The sequence below is a fragment of the Capra hircus genome, chromosome 26 (assembly GCF_001704415.2).
Source record: "Capra hircus breed San Clemente chromosome 26, ASM170441v1, whole genome shotgun sequence".
NCBI lineage: Eukaryota > Metazoa > Chordata > Mammalia > Artiodactyla > Bovidae > Capra > Capra hircus.
Genome location: NC_030833.1, coordinates 17,353,209 through 17,375,640, shown reverse-complemented (window position 1 = coordinate 17,375,640; position 22,432 = coordinate 17,353,209). Strand labels below are relative to the sequence as shown.

Genomic DNA, 22,432 nt, shown 5'->3' with positions numbered 1-22,432 from the left:
AAATGTGATAGTTTTCAGCAAATCACTAGAAGTTACTAACCTCATGGAATGGGTAAACTTAATTCAGATGACCACTGTGGGCAAGAATCTCTTGGAAGAAATGGAGTAGCCCTCATAGTCAACAAGAGTCTGAAATGCAGTACTTGGATGCAGTCTCAAAAATGACAGAAGGATTTCTGTTTGTTTCCAAGGCAAACCATTCAATATCACAGTAATCCAAGTCTAAGCCCCAACCAGTAATGCTGAAGAAGCTGAAGTTGAACGGTTCTATGAAGACCTACAAGATCTTCTAGAACCAACACCCAAAAAAGATGTCCTTTTCATAATAGGGGACAGGAATGCGAAAGTAGGAAGTCAAGACATACCTGGAGTAACAGGCAAATTTGGCCTTGGAGTATAGCATGAAGCAGGGCAAAGGCTAATAAGAGTTTTGCCAAGAGAATGCACTGGTCATAACAAACACCCTCTGCCAATAACACAAGAAAAGACTCTATACATGGACATCACCAGATGGTCAATACCAAAATCGAATTGATTATATTCTTTGCAGCCAAAGATGGACAGAAGCTTTATAAAAAAGATCTGAGCCAAGTCGCTCAGTCGTGTCCATCTCTTTGCAACTAACATTTCTACCAACTTGAATTATTTAAAGAGATAACAGGGACTTCCCTCGTGGTCCAGTGGCTAAGGCTGCACACTCCCAGTGCAGTGGGCCCAGGTTTGATCCCTTGTCAGGGAGCTAGATTTCAAATGCCACAATACCACAACTAAGAGTTCGAATGCCACAACTAAAACCTAGTGCAGCCCAATCATTATCAATAAATTTTAAAAAGCCAAATTAAAAAAATCCTATCTAATATATAAATCATGAAAGGAAATACCTTTTCACAATCTGGAAAACTCAGCAGTGGCCACAGGACTGGAAAAAGTCAGTTTTCATTTCAATCTCGAAGAAAGGAAACGCCAAAGAATGCTCAAACTACCACACATTTGCACTCATCTCACACGTTAGTAAAGTAATGCTCAAAATTCTCCAAGCCAGGCTTCAGCAATACATGAACCATGAACTTCCAGATGTTCAAGTTGGTTTTAGAAAAGGCAGAGGAACCAGAGATCAAATTGCCAACATTCACTGGATCATCAAAAAAGCAAGAGAGTTCCAGAAAAACATCTATTTCTGCTTTATTGACTATGCCAAAGCCTTTGACTGTGTGGATCACAATAAACTGTGGAAAATTCTCAAAGAGATGGGAATACCAGACCACCTGATCTGCTTCTTGAGAAACCTGTATGCAGGTCAGGAAGCAACAGTTAGAACTGGACATGGAACAACAGACTGGTTCCAAATAGGAAAAGGAGTACGTTAAGGCTGTATATTGTCACCCTGCTTATTTAACTTCTATGCAGAGTACATCATGAGAAACGCTGAGCTGGAAGAAGCACAAGCTGGAATCAAGACTGCCGGGAGAATTATCAATAACCTCAGATATGCAGATGACACCACCCTTATGGCAGAAAGTGAAGAGGACCTAAAGAGCCTCTTGATGAAAGTGAAAGAGGAGAGTGAAAAAGTTGGCTTAAAGCTCAACATTCAGAAACAAAGATCATGGCATCTGGTCCCATCACTTAATGGGAAATAGATGGGGAAACAGTGGAAACAGTGTCAGACTTTACTTTTTTGGGCTCCAAAATCACTGGAGATGGTGACTGCAGCCATGAAATTAAAAGACACTTACTCCTTGGAAGGAAAGTTATGACCAACCTAGACAGCATATTGAAAAGCAGAGATATTACTTTGCCAACAAAGGTCCATCTAGTTGAAGCTATGGTTTTTCCAGGAGTCATGTATGGATGTGAATGTTGGACTATAAAGAAAGCTGAGCACTGAGGAATTGATGCTTTTGAACTGTGGTGTTGGAGAAGACTCTTCAGAGTTCCTTGGACTGCAAGGAGAGGCCAACCAGTCCATCCTAAAGGAGATCAGTCCTGGGTGTTCACTGGAGGAACTGATGCTGAAGCTGAAACTCCAATACCTTGGCCACTTGATGTGAAGAACCGACTCATTTGAAAAGACCCTGATGCTGGGAAAGATCGAGGGCAAGGATGAGAAGGGGATGACAGAAGGCTGGATGCCATCACCGACTCAAGGACATGAGTTTAGGTAGGCTCCAGTAGTTGGTGATGGACAGGGAGGACTGGTGTGCTGCGGTTCATGGGGTCGCAGAGTTGGACATGACTGAGTGACTGGACTGAAATGAATCACCAAATATTTTGGCTCAAGCTATCCTATAGGAGTCACTAAAATAAGCTTTATGTCTGATTAATAACTGTTGCTATATTTGTTCTTATAACTGATTCTAACAGTTTTTCCACTGTGTTACAGTACTTACCTTATGTGAATCCATTTCTGCTTTTAATTTGTTTTGTGCCCATTTTACTTTAATGATGTGAGAGTTGATATCTTCCTTTAATTTGTCTATTTCTCTGATGAGTCGGGTAGCTTCACCTTCCTAAAATAATATCACTGGGTCATATTTTTCATTTAAACAATGAACAATCATTTGTGTGTCTTTCATATCTCAAGAAAATCAATGCAATCCAGGGGCTAGCACTTTATGGCTCACAAACGATAAAACTGATTTAAAGTTTAAATCACAAGAGGAAAGTAAAATCCTAAAACCAATGAACAGATATAAGATGATTAACATTTATACTTTAACCAACTATTATGTTTTGTGAGTATAAGCATACCTCTGGTGCTTCCCAAAAGGTTGACATAAGGTGAAGTATAAATTAAATTGGTTTTGCCAGAATTCCTGAGAATGACAACATTTCTGAACTAAAATTTAGTAGAAAATAACACTGATTATCAAGAAATGATAACCTGCTGGACACAAAAACTATGCCATGAGGCTGTTAGTTAAAAACAAGGGCTCTGAATAGCTCAGTAATTAAATCTCTTTAAACAGCATCTAAAAACATGTTTTTCTGCAAGAAAAATATAAATCCTATTCTATGAGCGTAACATTAAAATTCTGGTCAAATTATACTTCTAGCTCAAAAACTAGGCTTCCCTGGTAGCTCAGCTATTAAAGAAATATGCCTGCAATGCAGGAGACCCCAGTTCGATTCCTGGGTTGGGAAGATCCCCTGGAGAAGGGACAGGCTATCCACTCCAGTAGTCTTGGACTTCCCTGGTAACTAGGTTGGTAAAGAATCTGCCTGCAACGAGGGAGCCCTGGGTTTGATCCCTGGGTTGGGAAGATCCCCTGGAAAAGGGAACAGCTACCTACTGCAGTATTCTGGCCTAGAGAATTCCATGGACTGTATGGACCATGAGGTCAGAAAGAGTTGGGCATGACTGAGTGACTTTCACTTTCATGTGTATCTTTTACGAAAGTAAAATCCTCTGTTGAAGCACGAAGTTATTTCTAAAACATGTAGCTTTTAAAAGATAGTTTTAAAAAAGATCTAATAAACAACATGTGTTAGTTTCTGATATTTTCACAGGAAAAATGTTTTGCAGCTAGCTAACAAGATACTGGAATTATTAAAGCATTCACATTCTTTGAAGGTAAACTAACAAAAACAGCTTTATGTTTAACAGTGATTGAACCATGTTAATTTATGATTATTTGATTAAATAAGGAAAAGCAAAGAGAATAAGCTTCAGGTAAGGTACAATATCAAAAGTGATACCTTTGTTTCATACAGCTGGTGTAATCGTCCTTTCTCCTGAGAAAGTTGCTTAATTTTGTTAGTGTTTTTTTCACATTCTTTATTTGCATCTCTAAGTTTTTTTTCAAGTATCTCTTTTTCCTTCCGAAGGTCTAAAGATTCCTTCTCACCTCTTACATACTTCATTACCATTGCTTCTTTTTCCTGGCGTGCCTCTTCACATTTCTTGTTGGCCTTTGAAAAAAGTATCTAGCGTTAATAAAACATGGTTTTTAAAGTAAAAATAAACTAAAACAAATAATATTTTCCTACAATATCACCATGTTTTAATTTTTTTACATTTTGGGAACCTGTGTCATGAAATCATAAAAAAGAAATGATACAATGAACAAATTAATATCACTAACATTTGCTTCTTCCCTTTCCTATTTCTTTTCCTTTAGGTAATACAGATGCTATATTCCATTTATGGCTTCAGATCACTTTTCCACTCTTTCCTAGCCTGCCCTGTGCTCTGGGAAAATGACCATCAGGGACCATATTAACAAGTTTCTTTGTCCTCATACAAAGAAAAGTTTGGAAGAAGACGTTTTACTGTTTGAATTGTTATTGTGTACAATTTATTATCATTCTGTTTTTATTTTAAAATATAATCCTAATTCTAACAGTTATTTTAATGAAACTAGGTTTAGGTTCACTAAAGCTATCAACTTTTTAATGTCTTATCCTCTATATTTTTCTTTAATTAGAATAAACGGTTTGAGAACTGATAGTGTAAATGTTAAGCATGTAACAATCCTACTGCTCAGGGTCAGCATATTGTAAAGAATCACAGAAATAAGAATTGAAGTTTTCTGTAGTTAACATACATTTATGTAATGCTTTAGCATTTTAAAAATCCTATTCCTAGTACACACTAATGTCTAAAATTTCTAACAGGGTTAAATAAACAAAAAGTCAACAGAGAGTTAATAATGATGATTTGGAAAATACCTGTTCCATCCGATGGGCCATCTCTTTGTGTAATTGCTGAACTGCGTTTTTGGCTGCAATGTCTTGAGCTAATACTTTATCTTTGGAAGCCTGAACTTCTTTATTAAGTTCCTCTATTCTTGTTTCTAACTGTAAAGAAAATTATTTTCAGATCATTTTTATAGTATAACAAATAGACCACTAACATTTCAAATAAATATAAATTATATGCGCATAAAGAATTCAAGAATATACTTCAGCCATAGACAGAAAAAGTAAACATTAATTATGTCCCAACATATCATTAGAATTAAGTCAGTATAAATCTGAAGCAGACTCTGAGAAGAAAGATGGTAAGCTCTAGAGTAATTATCAATGAAATAACTCAAAAAATAGTTAAAATATCATGAAAAAAATTATAATGTTACCTATTTACTTAATGCAATATAAAGCAGTAAGTGAGGAATAAGGAAACAAAATAGGAACATACCAAAAAAGACATAAAGAAACTATAGACATAAAATACTCAAAAATGGTGGACATAAATCTATAAACCAAACCCATAACCCTAGTCTTAAATATTGTAAAAGCTACAATTTGGTAGAAATCTTGAAACAATTACACTAAGAAGCTAGATATTACATGGCTGCACTTATATGAAGGAAAAGGAAACATATATGATTCTATTTATATGAAATAGTCAGAACTGGCAAATAGAGAGACAGAAAGCAGGTTAGTTGTCCCCTAGGGCTGAGGAGAGACAGCTGACAGGGGCTGGAGGGAGATGAGGGGTGACTACTAATGGGCTTGTAGTTTTTTCATGTGATGAAATTTTCTAAAATTGTGACAAAATGTACAACTGAAAACCACCAAACTGTATACTGAAATGAGTAAATTATGTGGCATGTGAATTATATATCAATGAAACTGCTATAAAAAACCCTACATCTTAGCTTATAGTACACATGTGCTAATTTTCCTTATGACAACACTGTCCAACAGCAATACAAGCCCAATATTTTAGTAGCAACATTTTAAAAAGTAAAAAGAAACAGGTGAAATAAGTGTTTTATTAAACAACGTATACAGAATATCATTTCAACAGGTAGTCAACGTTAAAAAACTGAGCCATTTTACCCCTTTTTGTACTAAGTCTTTGAAGTGCATATTTCACACTTACATCACCTCTTAATTTGGACTAGCCACCTTTTGCTGCTGCTGCTGCTAAGTCGCTTTAGTAGTATCCGAATCTGTGTGACCCCATAGACGGCAGCCCACCAGGCTCCCCCGTCCCTGGGATTCTCCAGGCAAGAACATTGGAGTGGGTTGCCATTTCCTTCTCCAGTGCATGAAAGTGAAAAGTGAAAGTGAAGTCACTCAGTCGTGTCCGACTCTTCGCGACCCCATGGACTGTAGCCCACCAGGCTCCCCCATCCATGGGATTTTCCAGGCAAGAGTACTGCAGTGGGGTGCCATTGCCTTCTCCAAGACACCTTTTACATGCCCAATATCACGATGGCTAGTGGCAGCCATATTAAGTGGTACAAATTCAAAGATAAAATTAGGAAAGAAAACTCTGCTATACTGGCTAGCAAAAGAAAGGTAAATCGAATTTTCTCCTTTAAAAAGGCACAACTACGCACAAGTTCAAGAAAAGAACAGCTCTGCTTAGCCCCCATCTGTTTATTCTGACGTTTCTGGTCATCAGCAGTGATCTGTCTACCAAAATTCATATTCAGCCCCACACTTTAAAATTAAGGCACCCTCACTTTAAAATTCTAAGTTTGGTCTACATGTGGTAGACGATACACACACACACACACAAATCAGGATTAAACTTTCCTGATTAAGTATAACAAAGTATAAGTAAGTGAAACTTGGTTTAACTTTTCATTATGGTATTACCAGCTGTTTACTTTTATTTTCACTATACAGCTTTCTGTGAAAGATGAGGTAGAAAGAAAGATTTTAAGGCTACCATGTTTCTAACCTTGTCCACGGAAGAAAAGTGAAAGTGCAAGTCGCTCAGTTATGTCTGACTCTTTGCAACCCCATGGACTATATTCAGGCCATAGAATTCTCCTGGCCAGAGTACTGGAGTTGTAGCCTTTCCCTTCTCCAGAGGATCTTCCCAACCCAGGGATGGAACCACAATGCAGACAGATTCTTTACCAGCTGAGCAACAAGGGAAGCCCAGGAACACTGGAGGGGGTAGCCCATCCCTTTTCCAGAGGATCTTCCTGACCCAGGAAACGAGCTGGGGTCTCCTTCATTGCAGGCGATTCTTTACCAGCTGAGCTACCGGCGGGGGCGGGGGGGGGGGGGGCAGCTCAAAAAGATAAAGAGCTGCTGAGCTACCAGTCTAGAATATGCACTTTGCTGATCCAAGCATCACAGTACATTTTTTTAAAAAAGAAAGGAAAGGAAAGGCTTGGAGAAACTAGCTAACCAGATAACATCTGAAGTAAGAGAGTCAGCCTTCAGTATAGTTTACAAAATACTAAGAACAGAATTATATAAGGGCTTCCCAGGCGGCACTAGTGGTAAAGAACCCGCTTGCCAATGCAGGAGCTGTAAGAGACGCAGATTCAATCTCTGTCGGGAAGATCCCCTGGAGGAGGAAATGGCCACCCACTCCAGTATTTTTGCCTCAAGAATCCCATGGACAGAGCAGCCTGGTGGGCTACACTCTACGGAGTCACACAGGGTGGGACACAACTGAAGCGACTTGGCATGCACGTACGCATAAGCTGTAAAACCTTCTAAAGCCAGATACAAGCATTTAGGTATATACTGCTTTTTCTGAAACAATCTATTTGACTTCCAAACAAACTGTCTTTCCTTCTCAGATATCTATTATACATAGAATACTGCCACACATAGCATATAAAAATATTAATTTACAGAAAACAGAAAGATAAGGCTAGAATTCCCATTTCATAAAAGAGAATGCTTCACACACCAAGGAATCTTCTGCATTTAAAGTATGATTTAATTTACAGAACTTCAATTTATATACAAGTTTTCAGGAATGTATTTAAGAACAGACTTCCAAGACTTTTGTCTTTTTACCTGTTTAATTGTGTTCATATGCTGTTTCTCTGTTTCTGTTCTTTTTTTAAGTTCTTCTCTTAAATTGTCTTTTTCTGAACAAATGTCTAAGATGAGTTCCTGATGCTTCTTATTTTCTTTAATTAACCTAAATATAAAAAGGCCAGTATAAGTAAAACATAATTGAAAATGTGGAAAATAACCTGTCTGCAGACTGAGGTGGAGATACTTATGATTAATAAACAAATATTTCCAAGTAATTCTTTTGTAATGATATATTCTACTTTTCTTGGGCTCCAAAATCACTGCAGATGGTGACTGCGGCCAAGAAATTTGAAAGACACTTGCTCCTTGGAAGAAAAGCTATGACAAACCTAGACAGCCTATTAAAAAGCAGAGATATCACTTTGCTGACAAAGGTCCATATAGTCAAAGCTATGGTTTTTCCAGTAGTCATGTATGGATGTGAGAGTCAGACCATAAAGAAGGCTGAGCACCAAAAAATTGATGCTTTCAAACTGTGCTGCTGGAGAAGACTCTTGACAGTCCCTTGGAGAGCAAGGAGATTAAACCAATCAATCCTAAAGGAAATCAACCCTGAATATTCATTCGAAGGACTGATGCTGAAGCTCCAATACTTTGGCCACCTGATGTGAACAGCCAACTCATCGGAAAAGACCCTGACGCTAGGAAAGACTGAGGGCAGGAGAAGCAGGTGACAGAGGATGAGATGGTTGGATGGCATCATCAACTCGACGGACATGAGTTTGAGCAAGCTCCATAAGCTGGTGATGGACAGGGAAGCCTGGCGTGCTGCAGTCCATGGGGTCACAAAGAGTTGGACATGACTGAGTGACTGAACAACATATTATACTTTACAAAACATTCTCTGGCAAACAGGCTATTACCTTTTTTCTAGAAATCTGTATGTTTCAAATTAAGTGAAATATAAGCAGATAAAGAACACCACACTCTTTTATGTCTTAAGGCATATGAATTATGTGCTCCATCCCTTCGGAACTGGATTCCCTTCATATCAGTCAGGGTCAATCAGATACAATGGTTCCCCTCCAAGCACCTGTCTGGAGACAGACACTTGGAAGCCACTACTGTGGAAAGTATTGCTACAGCCTTTCTGCAAGTACAGGCAGGGTTGCTGCTAAACATCCTATAATGCAGGACAGCCCACCACCAGCAAAAAATGATCTGCCCCCGTATGTCAATAATGCTGAGACGAAAAAATTTCACTTTAGATTTTAATGATATTCTAATTCTTGGGCTTCCCTGGTGGCTTAGAGGGTAAAGCGTCTGCCTGCAATGCAGGAGACCCAGGTTTGATCCCTGAGTCGGGAAGAGCCTCCCTTGGAGAAGGAAATGGCACCCCACTCCAGTACTCTCGCCTGGAAAATCCCACGGATGGAGGAACCTGGGAGGTTGCAGTCCATTGGGTTGCAAAGAGTTGGACACGACTAAATTAGATACCACTAGATATTAAATTAGAATAGAATTAGAATTCTAATGATATTCTAACTTAATATCTATGATATTCTAATTTAATATCTAATGGTATTCTAATTACAGAAGTAGTCAATGTAAAATAATAAAGTTTAAGCAGAAATTTCATTTTGAGTTATCTAAAAAATATAAATATAACCTTAAAAATTACCCATAAAAGTACTTAGAACTATAAAATAAGATATCTAAGAGGGTTAACAGCTAATATTTTAGGATTACTAACAACAGCAACAGCTATTATTTAACATTTATGGCACAATTACTATTTCCTAAGTGTAGCTTTAAATGTATTATTTAATATTCAAGTCTATAAATTCATAAGTCTATAAAATCATTACTTTATGCTTTATGAATTTGAAAAACCAAAAACAAAGCCTAGAACTTATTCCAAGTCATATAGTTAGTAAGTGGAGAAGGAAATGGCAACCCACTCCAGTACTCTTGCCTGGAGAATCCCATGGAGAGAGGAGCCTGGTGGGCTCAAGCCTTGGGGTCACAAAGAGTTGGACAAGACTGAGCAACTAACACACACAGTAAGTGGGTGAAGATTAGATTTGGACCCAGGTCTAATTCCTTGCCATCTTCTACTCTGAAGATCCCTCAATCCCTCATACTCCACAAATGTTGACTGAGTACCTACTATGTACCTATACTAGTCTATATTTTGGGGGAATTATGAATTATGTGCTCCATCCCTTCCGAACTGAATTCCCTTCAAATCAGTCGGGGTCAATCAGGCACAATGTTTCCCCTCCAAGCGCCTGTCTGGAGACAGACACTTTTGGAAGCCACCTACTACTGTGGAAAGTATTGCTACAGTCTTTCTATGCGTGGAGGCAGGGTTGCCACTAAACATCCTACTTTTTTAAAGTCAGTGAACTGTCCCTGCACTCATGATGCTCACATTCTAAGAGAGAAATTGAACAATAAACAGATATATAATGAAACGCCAAGTTGGGATTAAGTTCTATTAAGAAAACTAATAAAATGGCAAGAGGACAGGGAAAATGACTTGAACTCTGGCTATCCTTCGGGTGATGAGGACAGACCTCTCTCACAGGACAGGAATGCAGTGAGCAGGAACGCTGCGGAAACGCTCGGGAGCAGAAGACCGTGCAGCGTGCAAGCTCCTTCAAGCCTTTCCTGGCCCAGTGGTTTAGCTCCGGTTATACGACAAAGACGGACACTCAATCTGTTGCAGAAAACAGCTAGAAACACGAGAATCCTGACTACAGTCCATAAAGTAAGCAATTTAGGGAGAGAGAAGTGAAGAAGAGCAAGCCCTGAAATTATTATTCTTATATGCCAAGTGCACATCCTATACACAGATAATTGTTCCTAATTAAAAATATGGTTGGGACATTGCATAATAATACTGATATTAGAAAACAGGGGAATGAAAAAAAAGGAGGGGGATGGAGGTATTAAACAAAGACATTTGCAAATAGATGCATTCATGAAAATTCAAGCCAAAGCAACTAAAAGGTAGTTTCTTTACAGGAAACTGAATGAAGGCAAAAGAAAAAAAGACAAGTTATTTTAGAGCTAACCTGAATCATAAAGCATTTTATTTGAAATTTAAAATATTACATGCATAATAAAAATAACTTGGGATTTAAAGTAATAATATTTTAACCCTTTAATGTCTTCAAAACAATCCTATCAGGTAAGTATTGTCCCCTTCATACAGATGAAAAATCTTTGTCTGAGAGAGACTGACCTAACTAAAAGCTTGCAACTGGGAGTGGGAACCTTCCAACTGAGCATATTACCTCAGTCTACCACGCTGCCTCTGTCCTGACACGATAGAGCACAAAAGAGGAATTAACTTTCTACTGTATTCCTAATGTTTTTAGTTAAATTTAATAACATGTAAGCTGTTCATTTCTGATAAGCACATTAAAAAAAACCCCTTAAGCCAGACTAAATGGGTTCAGATTTTAACTTTGTCATTTAGTATCTTGTGACCCTGAGCAAGTTAGTTACTTAACTTCTCTGTGCTTCAGGTACCTTATCTGTAAGATGGGAATAATAACTGTTCACACCGCATAGAGTTGTTTTGTAAGGATTCCATGCATTAATACATGGAAAGTGCCAGGCACACTAAGTCTTCTGGCTATTATTATCAAATCTATAAGATCTTATAATTTCCAAGAGAAATATGAAAGTGGTCAAGACTCAAAATCTAAGGAAAGTAGAAGGAAGGCAGTATCAGGAATAATCTCAAAGGGAAAGTTTAAAAGATTAAAGTATAGATAGCAGGAAATAAGGAGGTTACCCAGAAAAGCAAGAATGGCAGAAACACTGATGGTTCAAGTACAAAATCATAGTTTTTTTTTCGTAACAGCAGCATTCCAGTAAAGTTATTAGCAGCAGTAGCTGCCATTAGTTTTTAGGCAGTATTAAGAAAGTATCGAGAGATATCTGGAGTCTCAACAGATACTGGTACAGTCATGTTCACAGCAGCATATTCACGACAGTCAAAAGGTAGAAGCAACCCAAATGTCCACTGATGGACGGACAGATAAACAATAAACAACATACATACAGTGGAGTATTATCCCACCCTACAAAGGAAAGAAACGCTAACACATACTACAGTTTGGATGAACCTTGAGGACATTTGCTAAGTGAAACAAGCCAGTCACAAAAAGGCAAATACTGTACAATTTCATTTACACGAAGTATCAAGAGCAGTCAAACTGTTAGAAAGCACAACAGAATGGTGGCTACCAGGGACTAGGCCAGGGGAATAGGGAGTTGCTTGAAGGATATAGAGCTTCAAATCCATGAAAAGCTATGGTGGTGGTTGCACACTCTGTGAATACACTTAATACTACCAAACTGCACATTTAAAAATGGTTAAGGTGACAAATTTTATGCTATGTGTATTTTATCACAATTTAAAAATAAACAATAGGAAAAAAAGGCTTTGGATGCTGGGATTAAACTTCACTGGATAAACGAATCTCCTCCTCCCCTTTCTCTACACATGGCCCCTTCCATTCCAAAAACTTTTTTAAAGTACCACTTTTTAAAAAAGAGAATCAGTTTATATTGATGAAGGCTAGCAAGTTTTATTTTCCTTTATAAGGGTTATAAGAGTATCTAAATATATGCATCACTTACACATATAAATATAAAATAAAAACACAGGGTGATATAACACTAGGAAAAGATAAAATGAAATTTAAACTGTTGTTAAAATAGAAATTAACTCCACAAATTGAAGAGAAGTCAAAAATTAACTATGTTATTATTTACTGAATGATAATATACCAATTCTTCTGTTCTCTAAATTTTAATTTTTTTAACCAAGAAATTTACAGTGGGGATTTTAAGAAAAAATTTTTAATTTCACGACTTCTCATGCCTTTTGAATTTATCTTAGTTCTGACAATGTAATGCTTTACATTCTTTTAAAACGGAAAAAATTGAGCTGTCTTTACAGACATTTCTAGATCTTTAATGAACTTACACTTTAATAAAACATTTATTCTTTTAAACTTAACATATTAGGACTTCTATGTAAAACAAATTTTAAATCATATTCAAAACAGTGCCTTTATAGATATATATTTCTATATATGCTAACATAGTTAACATAGTTATATTATATATAACACTCATAAAAACACTATTTACCTACTATTTCTAAAATAACGAGAATATCACATCCTAAAAAAAAGTTATGTATTAACTAGGCAAACTTGACATCTGCTCAATAACTTAACTACTGTGGAAATAAAAGTAAATAAAATGATACTTTATTTAATCTTTAATCCCCATGTAAAAAAATAACTTGAAAGAATAAAAAACTTACTTTTTTATGGTGTGTTCCTGCTGCAAATACTTATCTTGCACACACTTTTCAAACATAATTAATGCATTTTCTCCCTTATTCATTCCATTTGGTACTCGGTGTTCTTTTGCAAACTCAGTAGATAAGAGCTCAGATTCTATTTCTTCCAACAAATCCTCTGATGTTGAAACATCCTTTATTTTTGAAATAAGCTTCTTGGTGCAGTCTGTATCATAAGGACTCTCTGAATAAGGCTTTTGGTTCCCTGCTTCTGTAAACGCAGATGACCTTAATTCCGCCAATATTTGTGTCACTGTTTGTTCTGCTTCACTTGTTTTCAAGACTTGCTGTGTAAAATCTCCACCAGGAAAACTAGTTATTTGTTCAGAATTTTCTGGGCCTGTGTCTGTTTTAGCACAGGAATCCTTACCCCCACCATGATCTGGAATATAATTTTCCTGTGTTTCAGTTTGATTATTGTGTTCATTAGGGTGACATACAGTTTTATCAGAGTTTAATGATGACAGTTTGGACTCATTTTCTAAGCTGCTGCTTTCATCACCAGAAAGAGAGTTGCACGAGTCTTCCTTTGTTTCCGCTGTTTCCTCAATATTTTGATCAGAGGAAATGGAGGCTATGTGCTCTGTCTCCGACATGCTGACTGGCGCCGATTCACTGTGTACTTGTTCAAATCTGTTCCTGATCTTCGTCTTACATCTAAGAAAGTCAAAAGACACATTTTTAAAAAGGTTTTTTTTTAAACCAAGACCCCATATATAGTTGCATACATTTCACGCCGTGGAAAAACTAAGGCTACACATTTTACCAGTAATAATTCTATAAAATTTCTTTCCTTGGAAGGGAAAAACAAAGAGAATAAAACAGCTGATCCAAGTGAGTCACCACGGGTCAGGTACCACACAGGTTCACTCTCTTCTCCTTCGGTCCAGTCCTACCACTTCACTTCAGCTGCAGTTTGGCCCCATAAGATGCTGGGCACAGAATGATACTAGTAATGAGAAGGCCAAGAATTGTTTATTAATAGAATTCCTTCAGCTCCACAAGGGGAAAAAAAGACTATGTAAAGAACTTATAACAAACTATTGCAGAAATCAGATAGCAATGAAAACAATAGGAAAGAAATTACAAATCAAGGCAATAAAACAACGTACATTAACAATGGTATTCTCTGCAGAAGGAAAACTAGACAATAAAACACAACTACCTGCAGCCCAGACACCTACAGCTGAGCTGAAAGAAGTCAAGGCGTAAAGGACTCCTGACAGGAATCCATGTTTCACCCTGGGATACAAGAAGCATCACAGTGATTTCCAAACATTCTCATTAAGAACAATGTCCAGCACGACTCAAATGGACCCCATATGCATTGCTTCGTTCATAAAAGAAACATTTACAAACCTAATTCAACAATGTTAGAATATATTTTTTAAGCTGTTTACGAGGGTTACTAAGCTAGCTACTTTCTGAAAATTAGTCAACTTCAAAAATTATCTTGAGACAGAAAAATATATAATATCCCAACAATCTTAATGAAGAATTCTAAGAAAGGAAAAGAAGACCAGCTTGCCTGTTAAATATCCTGGCATCAACTAATTAGACATTGGCCTTAATACTATAAATTACCTACTTGTACAACGTATTTCCAAACAACCAAACAAATTATCATTATTATCTTGCTGCATGTATGTTACAACTAAGACAAAGTCCACACTAGCAATAAAAGTTTGGTTTAGGCAATATAAATAAATGCAGTAAGTTAATAAAAACCCTTATGAGTAAGGTGTATTCCAAATCAAGGACAAAGTAAAATAATTCTCAAACAGGGACATTAACCACTATGCGGCTTCCTCATTTGGAAGGAAGCCACTACCTTTCTCAAAATAACTAATTTTAACATACAACTTATGAATGTGTTGCTGCTGAATTTGAAATCTTAATTTGGAAATCAATCTAAAAAGTGCTTTCAAACATCATAACTAGTCATAACTAGTCAATGTTATGTTACATCTACTGAAGTCGAACTCAGAGCTGACCAAATGTAATGGGCAGAAGATAAAGAATCTTTTTAAAAGAGAATGAGTCTGTGAAGGCATTGTGACTCTCCAGCATAGGCTGATCAAGTCAGAAGAAACTTTCCTTTGCTAACTCTATGGCTCTTGTCTGTGTGCCGTGCTTTGTTGACAGAAAAGCATTACACAAACAATGGTTATCTTCTTATCCAGCTCTCACATTCCCCAGGGTTCAGTCCACAACTTTATTTTCCCTGCTAGAATTCATCCAGTATGACTGATTACTGAAACCACAGACTCGTAGTTGAGGCCCACCTGGTTTTCACTCCTGTGCTCTTGAATTATAGATAACAAATCACCTCTTTGTTTCCACTCAACCTCTCCATCTATAATAATCTCACACCAACAGTGGCATTTCCAATGGCTCAATTCAAAAAATGGCTAAACCCAAAATCACAACAATAGCTTCTGGGGTTGAGAACCCCTAATCTTTTATTTCTGTCAATGCTATCATTTTTCTTAGTCATGACTCTTTCTTTCCTTCAGCCTCATATTCTTTCACTGATTTCATGTTTCTTGCAATTACACCCTCATTTCTACTGTCACTGGCCCCCTACCTGCAACTCAACCCAGGCCTGATAACTTCCTATCTGGAACACTTGAATTATTGGCTTCTCAATCTCACTCCATCCTCCCTCCAGTTCTCATTCCTGAAACTCCAAGTCAAGGAGCAAGGAGGCTACTATAAGGGGCAGAGGACCTGAGACAGCGCCAGGTAAGCGTCATCCAATCCAGAGAAGGCGGTAAGTGTACACTACATTGGCTCTGCCACAGAGGAACAGGAGCTGCCCTACACAGTGAATCCCCGGTGGCATGAGGGTCAAGGGAGTTACAAAACTGCCCCTTCTCCCCCAGATACCGCACAGCCCACCTCCGGAGAGATCACCACCAACACAACCAGATGGCTCAGAGTAAAGGCAGAGCTACTGCTTCCCTCTTTCGCGCTTCAGATAGTGAGAACTCTGCCTCCACTGGCTGGTATTCCCCCAACTCTGAAAGGGCCAGTCAAGCGGAAGCAGAGGGGACAAATTTTAGAGCCAAATTACATCTCTTCTTTAATCCAAGCAGCTGGGAACCAACAGTTTCAGCATTTCTTCACAGAGAAGAAAGAGTTTATGATTAACATATTTTTGTTGCCTGCTTTTGTAAGCACGTGAAACCTGTCTTAATTCCTGGAATAAGTTTTTTCTAGTAATCACAAGTGGCAGAAGAGTTTTGACACCAAACCAAGACATTATTAAAGGACTGTACCTCAGAGGGAAGCGGAGGGGATGTGAGCATTTCATGTTTATACCTCAGAGTTTCAACTGTACTATTTTTTCAATCTTATCTCTCAACACAATCTTACAATCCTAGTACTTTACTGTAGTACCTCACCAGCCCTTGACCAGACTACTCTAGATTCCTCCAAACAATGTGCGCAGTTAACATCTCCATGGCTTTGCTCTCATCTAGGTCTGCCCTTCAGTCTAGTGGCAGTAGTTTAGCCCCTAAGTTGTGTCCAATTCTTGTGACCCCATGGACTGTAGCCCACCAAGCTCCTTTGTCCATGGGATTCTCCAGGCAAGAATTCTAGAGCCTGTTGCTACTTCCTTCTCCAGGGGATCTTTCCCATCCAGGGATTGAACCACTTCTCCTGCATTGCAGGAGGATTTTTTACTGCTAAGCTACCAAGGAAAGCCCTCCCTTCAGTCTATCCAGAGCCTAATTATACTTAAAGGACAGACCCTAAGGTCATGTCTCCTCCAAATTTTCCCTAATGGCAAGCACACACACACACAAAAAAAACCCTCTCATGTAAATGGAAACATACTGTACTTATACCCATCAGGTACACAATCATAGCCTTCCTTGTGACATTTCTCAACAGCCTTTTAAAAGATCTCTGTACTCGCAAGGAAGAGGAACCTCACTCTGAACTGACTCAAACTTCTTAAACCCCAAGCAATATAACAGTAACAGTAAATAGATAAACAAATCCAACAAATACATTCTCTACTACATTTACAGTCATTCTTGCAAATGCTGTTCAGTGGTTCTCAGTGAGGGTGGGACTGAGTTTATACAATGAGCTGGGGGTGCCGAAGGCATTTAGAGGGTGGAAATCAGGCTGTAAGAAGACTTGCTATGTGCAAGACAGCACAGAACAACAAAAATGTCTCATTCTGCTGGCTCTTCATAGGTAATAAATGAACAAACACACACCTGTTGCTATAAACACCTCAGCTTAGATTCTGTTTTACAGATCATCCTTCTGCAAATTAAAGAAGGCTGTGGCTCAGACAGTAAAGAATCTGCCTGCGATGCGGGAGACCCAGGTTCAGTCCCTGGGTCAGGAAGATCCCCTGGAGAAGGAAACAGCAACCCACTCCAATATTCTTGCCTGGACAGAGGAGCCTGGCAGGCTACAATACATGCAGTCACAAAGAGTCAGACACGACTAAGCGACTAACACACACATAGTTCACCGTCAAACGGCAAGTACTTTTTATATTTTCTCAGTAATATGCCATGATCTTTGGAAAAACTATCCATATAAACTGGCATCTGATAACCACTTAGTCTGTAAACTCAGTTTTCTGATGTTCAAATGAATACTGATCAGGGGCAAAAGGAAAGGCGTTAAAGAAGATTTGTGTGTCTGTATGTAAAAAGCCATCACCAAGAGTAAGTAACTACACAAGAACGATGCAGGGAGGGGCCGCCATCATGTGCTTGACTGTCTGCAACTAAGCAGGGGAAAAGCAGTCAGCTGAGTCCTCCTGTGGGCCTCCAGCTGGCAATGCTGATGCAGGCCCATTTGGCTGCTGCACAAATTTTTTCTTCGGGGTGGGGGTAAAGGAGTAGAAGTCATTAAAGCTACCAGCGATGGAATAGCCTAGAAGTATATTAAAGGGGTAGGATGCAAAACTATACACTTGTATATAAGATTGCTTTAGTTAAGAAGTGCTTGTATAAATCTAATTCACACTCATATATAGACAGTGACTACAATTACTAATTACAATCTCTATTGCTGAGGTAAGAAAAAACACAGGTTATTTGACTTTTTAGCAATTCTTACTCATTAAGGGAAGACACTATATTTAAATTTAGCCAAGTCACAAAATTCCTCTTAATTCAAGGACTTTTTTTTTCCCACCAGGGTTGTTTCTGCTTCTGACACAGTACTACAGGACCAATTCGCACTTCAAAACTGTTTCAGCAGAGTGAGAAGTGGTTTCGCTCTTACTGGAGCTCATCAGCTGTAGGCAACTGGTCCAGAAACACTCTTCACTTGCCTTAAAGCCAACCATTATCCAGCACAGATTTTATTTCTTTAAGAACCAGCAATGTACAAAATTATTTCTATATAAGAACCTTATAAACAAAAACTCTGTTTATAACAACTTTTAATACTATTTCTTGTTTGCCAGTAATTAGCAGTATAAACAAACAACAAAAGAATTTAAGCTTATTCAATAAATGCAAATACAAACTAATCCAAAGCCAGACATTTGGTACTAGATTATCAAACATACAACCTCATACAAAAGTGCCAAACCAGAAATACATTTCTAAACTAAATATTAATTCATTTATTCACCACATATGTATCGAATATGTATTATGTTCAGCACTGTCTTACATGTTGGGAACAAAGCAGTGAATAAAACAGATATCTTTCTGGAATTTACTTTCTGGTGTAATGAACCAACACAAAAAATCTGTGTTAAATCTTTTACTCTTTGTTTACAGTATTTTAACTGGAAGGTCAGCCTTCCATGAGAAGCTATATAAGAAACATATGAGTGTTTAACTCCAACAGAAACATGTGACTCAGTTCAGCATAAATGTTATCTATAACAAACTACAAATTTTAAACTTACAAATTGTACCATTTGAGTCTCAAATAATACCAGCTGTAGCTTCTCAAGTAATGTACGTTAAGATAAGCAAGTTGAGCTTGTGATGGCACTCCTGTTCTTCAATATAACAGTCCTTTGAAAAAAAAGTAAGTACATCCAAAGGTCTTTTACACATTCCTCAAATACACTTTGAAAACAGAATAAACAAAATGATAACTTATCTTTCTGACCAGTTCTAATAATGTTCTAATAAAACAATTAAAATCAGAAGCAATCAAAATCATCATCCTCAGTCCAACATAAACTGATCACAACTCCCAAGCGTCTGATTTTTGATAGACATGAACTACAAAATATAAATACTTTCCTGGATAAAGTTTTAAAACACAGAATAATGAACAGAAAAGAACCCATACAAGAGATATAAAACTTCGTTTCACATAATGAAAATATCTGACACTGAAGTTTATACACAGCGAATCAAATTCTACTCTTAAAAGATTAAAACTTGAGCTGGTTATTTCAAAGAACTCTAGACTAGTTCTATCGAAAGGAAGATTTATTTGTAAAGTAGTCACACTGTAAATGAGCTTTTTGGTAAATATACTGCGTTTCCTTTTTGTGAAACACATCACTAGCTCTTTGTCCATTAGTTTAAAAAGTGTATCATCTGAGGCCAAGCTCAATTATCCCTGTAGGGGTTTGTTTAGCTTTGTACCCAGGGGTCAGGGCATTCAGAATTTTACAGTATGTATACTATAACACACACAGAAAAAGATGGTGAAAAGACTCAGGGCAATAGATGCAGCAGGACACTCACCCCCCAGACAGTACGAAAACCTGTGATATGATAACAAGAGAAATCACAGTCCACCAAGACTCCTGGAAAAAGAAGGAAAGTAGCCACATCATATACCATGTTACAAGTTATATGTCATATTATCAGTTTGGTATTTTAGATCCATGGAGTTTTATACATCTCTTACAGTAACTTTTAAATTAGAAAAGTTATTAGCATAGAAATCTCATTTTGAAGCTCCCTGTATAGAGCTACCCAAAAAACTTCAATGACTCTAAGAAAACACGAAAAGATTTTCAGCTAATTTCCCCCTCAAAAACCTAAAAACTAAAAAAAAAAGGGGGGGGGCAGGATTGACCTACAGTTTCCTTTTCAAAATGGGACTAGCTAATAACCTAAAAAAATTTTAAAAAGCTAAGTTTTAAGTCTGCCTTATATTAAGAAGTTCTGGTTAATGTTTATATTTTGAAGCCACCTTTGGCCTGGGCTTGGTTAATTTGGTACAATGCAGTTTACCAAAAAATTAAATTATTAGCTATGACATGATCATCTCTGAAGTAGGTGAATAGTTTGTGTTTCCTAATGACAGGCAACTATACTCACAATCCAATCGATACTTTGCTGGGTTTGATTTCTACTTTCTGTCTATTGCCCCTTCACGCCAGTACTTTTTCTTTTGTTTACTTCTTAGCCCAGATAGATTTTTAAAATCTCAGTAGCTGAGAAATAAAGTTCAAAAGTGGCTTCTGAAATAATATGATAAGATTACAGGGTCACTCCCAAATTTAAATTATCTATGCTCCCATCCTAAAGGAAATCAGTCCTGAATATTCATTGGAAGGACTGATGCTGAAGCTGAAATTCCAATACTTTGGCCACCTGATGCAAAGAACTGACTCATTTGCAAAGACCCTGATGCTGGGAAAGATTGAAGGTGGGAGGAGAAGGGGATGACAGAGGACAAGATGGTTGGATGGTATCACCGACTCAATGGATGTGAGTTTGAGTAAGCTCGGGTAGTTAGTGATGGACAGGGAAGCCTGGAGTGCTGCAGTTCATGGGGTCGCAAGAAGTCAGACACAACTGAGCGACTGAACTGAACTGATGCTCCCAAGGTTGCCCCGAAATGACACTGAACATAATATTCCCAACACAGTAAGCCCTGCTGCTGCTGCTAAGTCACTTCAGTCCTGTCCGACTCTGTGCGACTCCATAGATGGCAGCCCACCAGGCTCCCCCGTCCCTGGGATTCTCCAGGCAAGAACACTGGAGGGGGCTGCCATTTCCTTCTCCAATGCCTGAAAGTGAAAAGTGAAAGTGAAGTCGCTCAGTCCTGTCCGACTCTTAGCCACCCCATGGACTGCAGCCCACCAGGCTCCTCCATCTATGGGATTTTCCAGGACAAGAGTATTGGAGTGGGGTGCCATTGCCTTCTCCGACAGTAAGCCCAGTGACACGTTTATAAGAAATTCAAGAATCAGCTTTAATTATTTAAAACTAGAGATAAGAGGTAAAAGAAAAATTCAAACTTTGTGAAAGAAACATACTTCAGGTTAAGGAGTCTTTAACATGAAACTGTTAAGATGAATTTGAAAAACTAGTACAGATTATTAGTCATTCTTCAAAGGAAAAGATGATTTTACTAAATCTTTAAATAAAGGCTGCATCAACCTATCATCTCTCCTAAAGAGCAGACTTCCAGGAAGTTAGCATGTATTTGTAAATAGATGGTTTTAAATAGAATATACTAAGCAATCCTCATTAGCTATGCTGTCACTGAATAGCATCAAAGAACAACTCTTTAGTTTATGGTTGAAGGGACTAAAAGGTTAAAGGTCGGTTATTGTGCTCCACCACGCCTTCCTTGTTAGCAATAAACAAGATTCTGAAATACCAATGATACTCTATGGAATCTCCACTGTTTAAAGGAACCTCTGAATTTATATGCAGGTATTATGAATAAGAAAAGGTCTTAAAAAGAATAAAACCAATATAAATGTAAGCCAGGCATTTCCAGGTAGAATCTTTAGTGATTATACATGCCCACCTATTACAACGTAACAAGGGGTTTTAATTCTTTATACTGCAAAGTTTGTGAATCACTCAATATCTTCCACTGAATTTAAAATAATAGGAAAGGACCAAAAAGGAAGGAAAAAAGAGAAAAAGAAAAACAAAGCCAATCTTCCCTGCTTTCTATTTGTACAATGATGGATAAGGAATTTGAAAGTAGCTGAAGAGAGAAGATACACAAGCAGATGGTCGGTTTTACTATCAACATCTCTCGCACCTTAATCTTTCCCACACTTTGCAAATATGAAGGTGTAGTTAGCAGTCCGGAAGGCTACACCCACAAGCATACCTAAAACACTAACAGTTTTTTGGTGTGTTTTTGTTTGTTTTTGAGCGACCACCAGCATACCTCTTGAAACACTTTCACTGATTTGCCACACATTGTCCTCAGAAAAACTCCTAACCTATCATTTTAGAAGAAATGTAAAAAGGTAGGCAGGAAAGGTAGATTACACAGGTACACATAGAGAAAACTGCCGAATGACTGGGGCTGCCCGGCATTACTCTACTACATAACTCTCGGAGGTAACAAGATCAAGTCGAAGATAATCCAGATGTTTCAAATCCAGGCCTCTTTCCTCTAAGCAAAATCAAGATGTAAAAA

The 22,432-nt window shown here is 37.8% G+C and overlaps 1 protein-coding gene across 1 annotated transcript in view; it reads right to left on the bottom strand.

Annotated features, from left to right (window-relative positions):
• Nucleotides 1-22,432, bottom strand: part of CCDC186 (coiled-coil domain containing 186) — a 40,508-nt gene that overhangs the window by 17,160 nt on the left and 916 nt on the right. The window contains exons 2-6 of the mRNA XM_018041485.1: nucleotides 13,040-13,735; nucleotides 7,723-7,849; nucleotides 4,672-4,800; nucleotides 3,700-3,912; nucleotides 2,391-2,510 (exon numbers count right to left, since the gene is read on the bottom strand). Of these exons, the coding sequence (XP_017896974.1) occupies nucleotides 2,391-2,510; nucleotides 3,700-3,912; nucleotides 4,672-4,800; nucleotides 7,723-7,849; nucleotides 13,040-13,674 (1,224 nt within the window). The 5' untranslated portion in view covers nucleotides 13,675-13,735. The remainder of the gene's footprint in view (nucleotides 1-2,390; nucleotides 2,511-3,699; nucleotides 3,913-4,671; nucleotides 4,801-7,722; nucleotides 7,850-13,039; nucleotides 13,736-22,432) is intronic.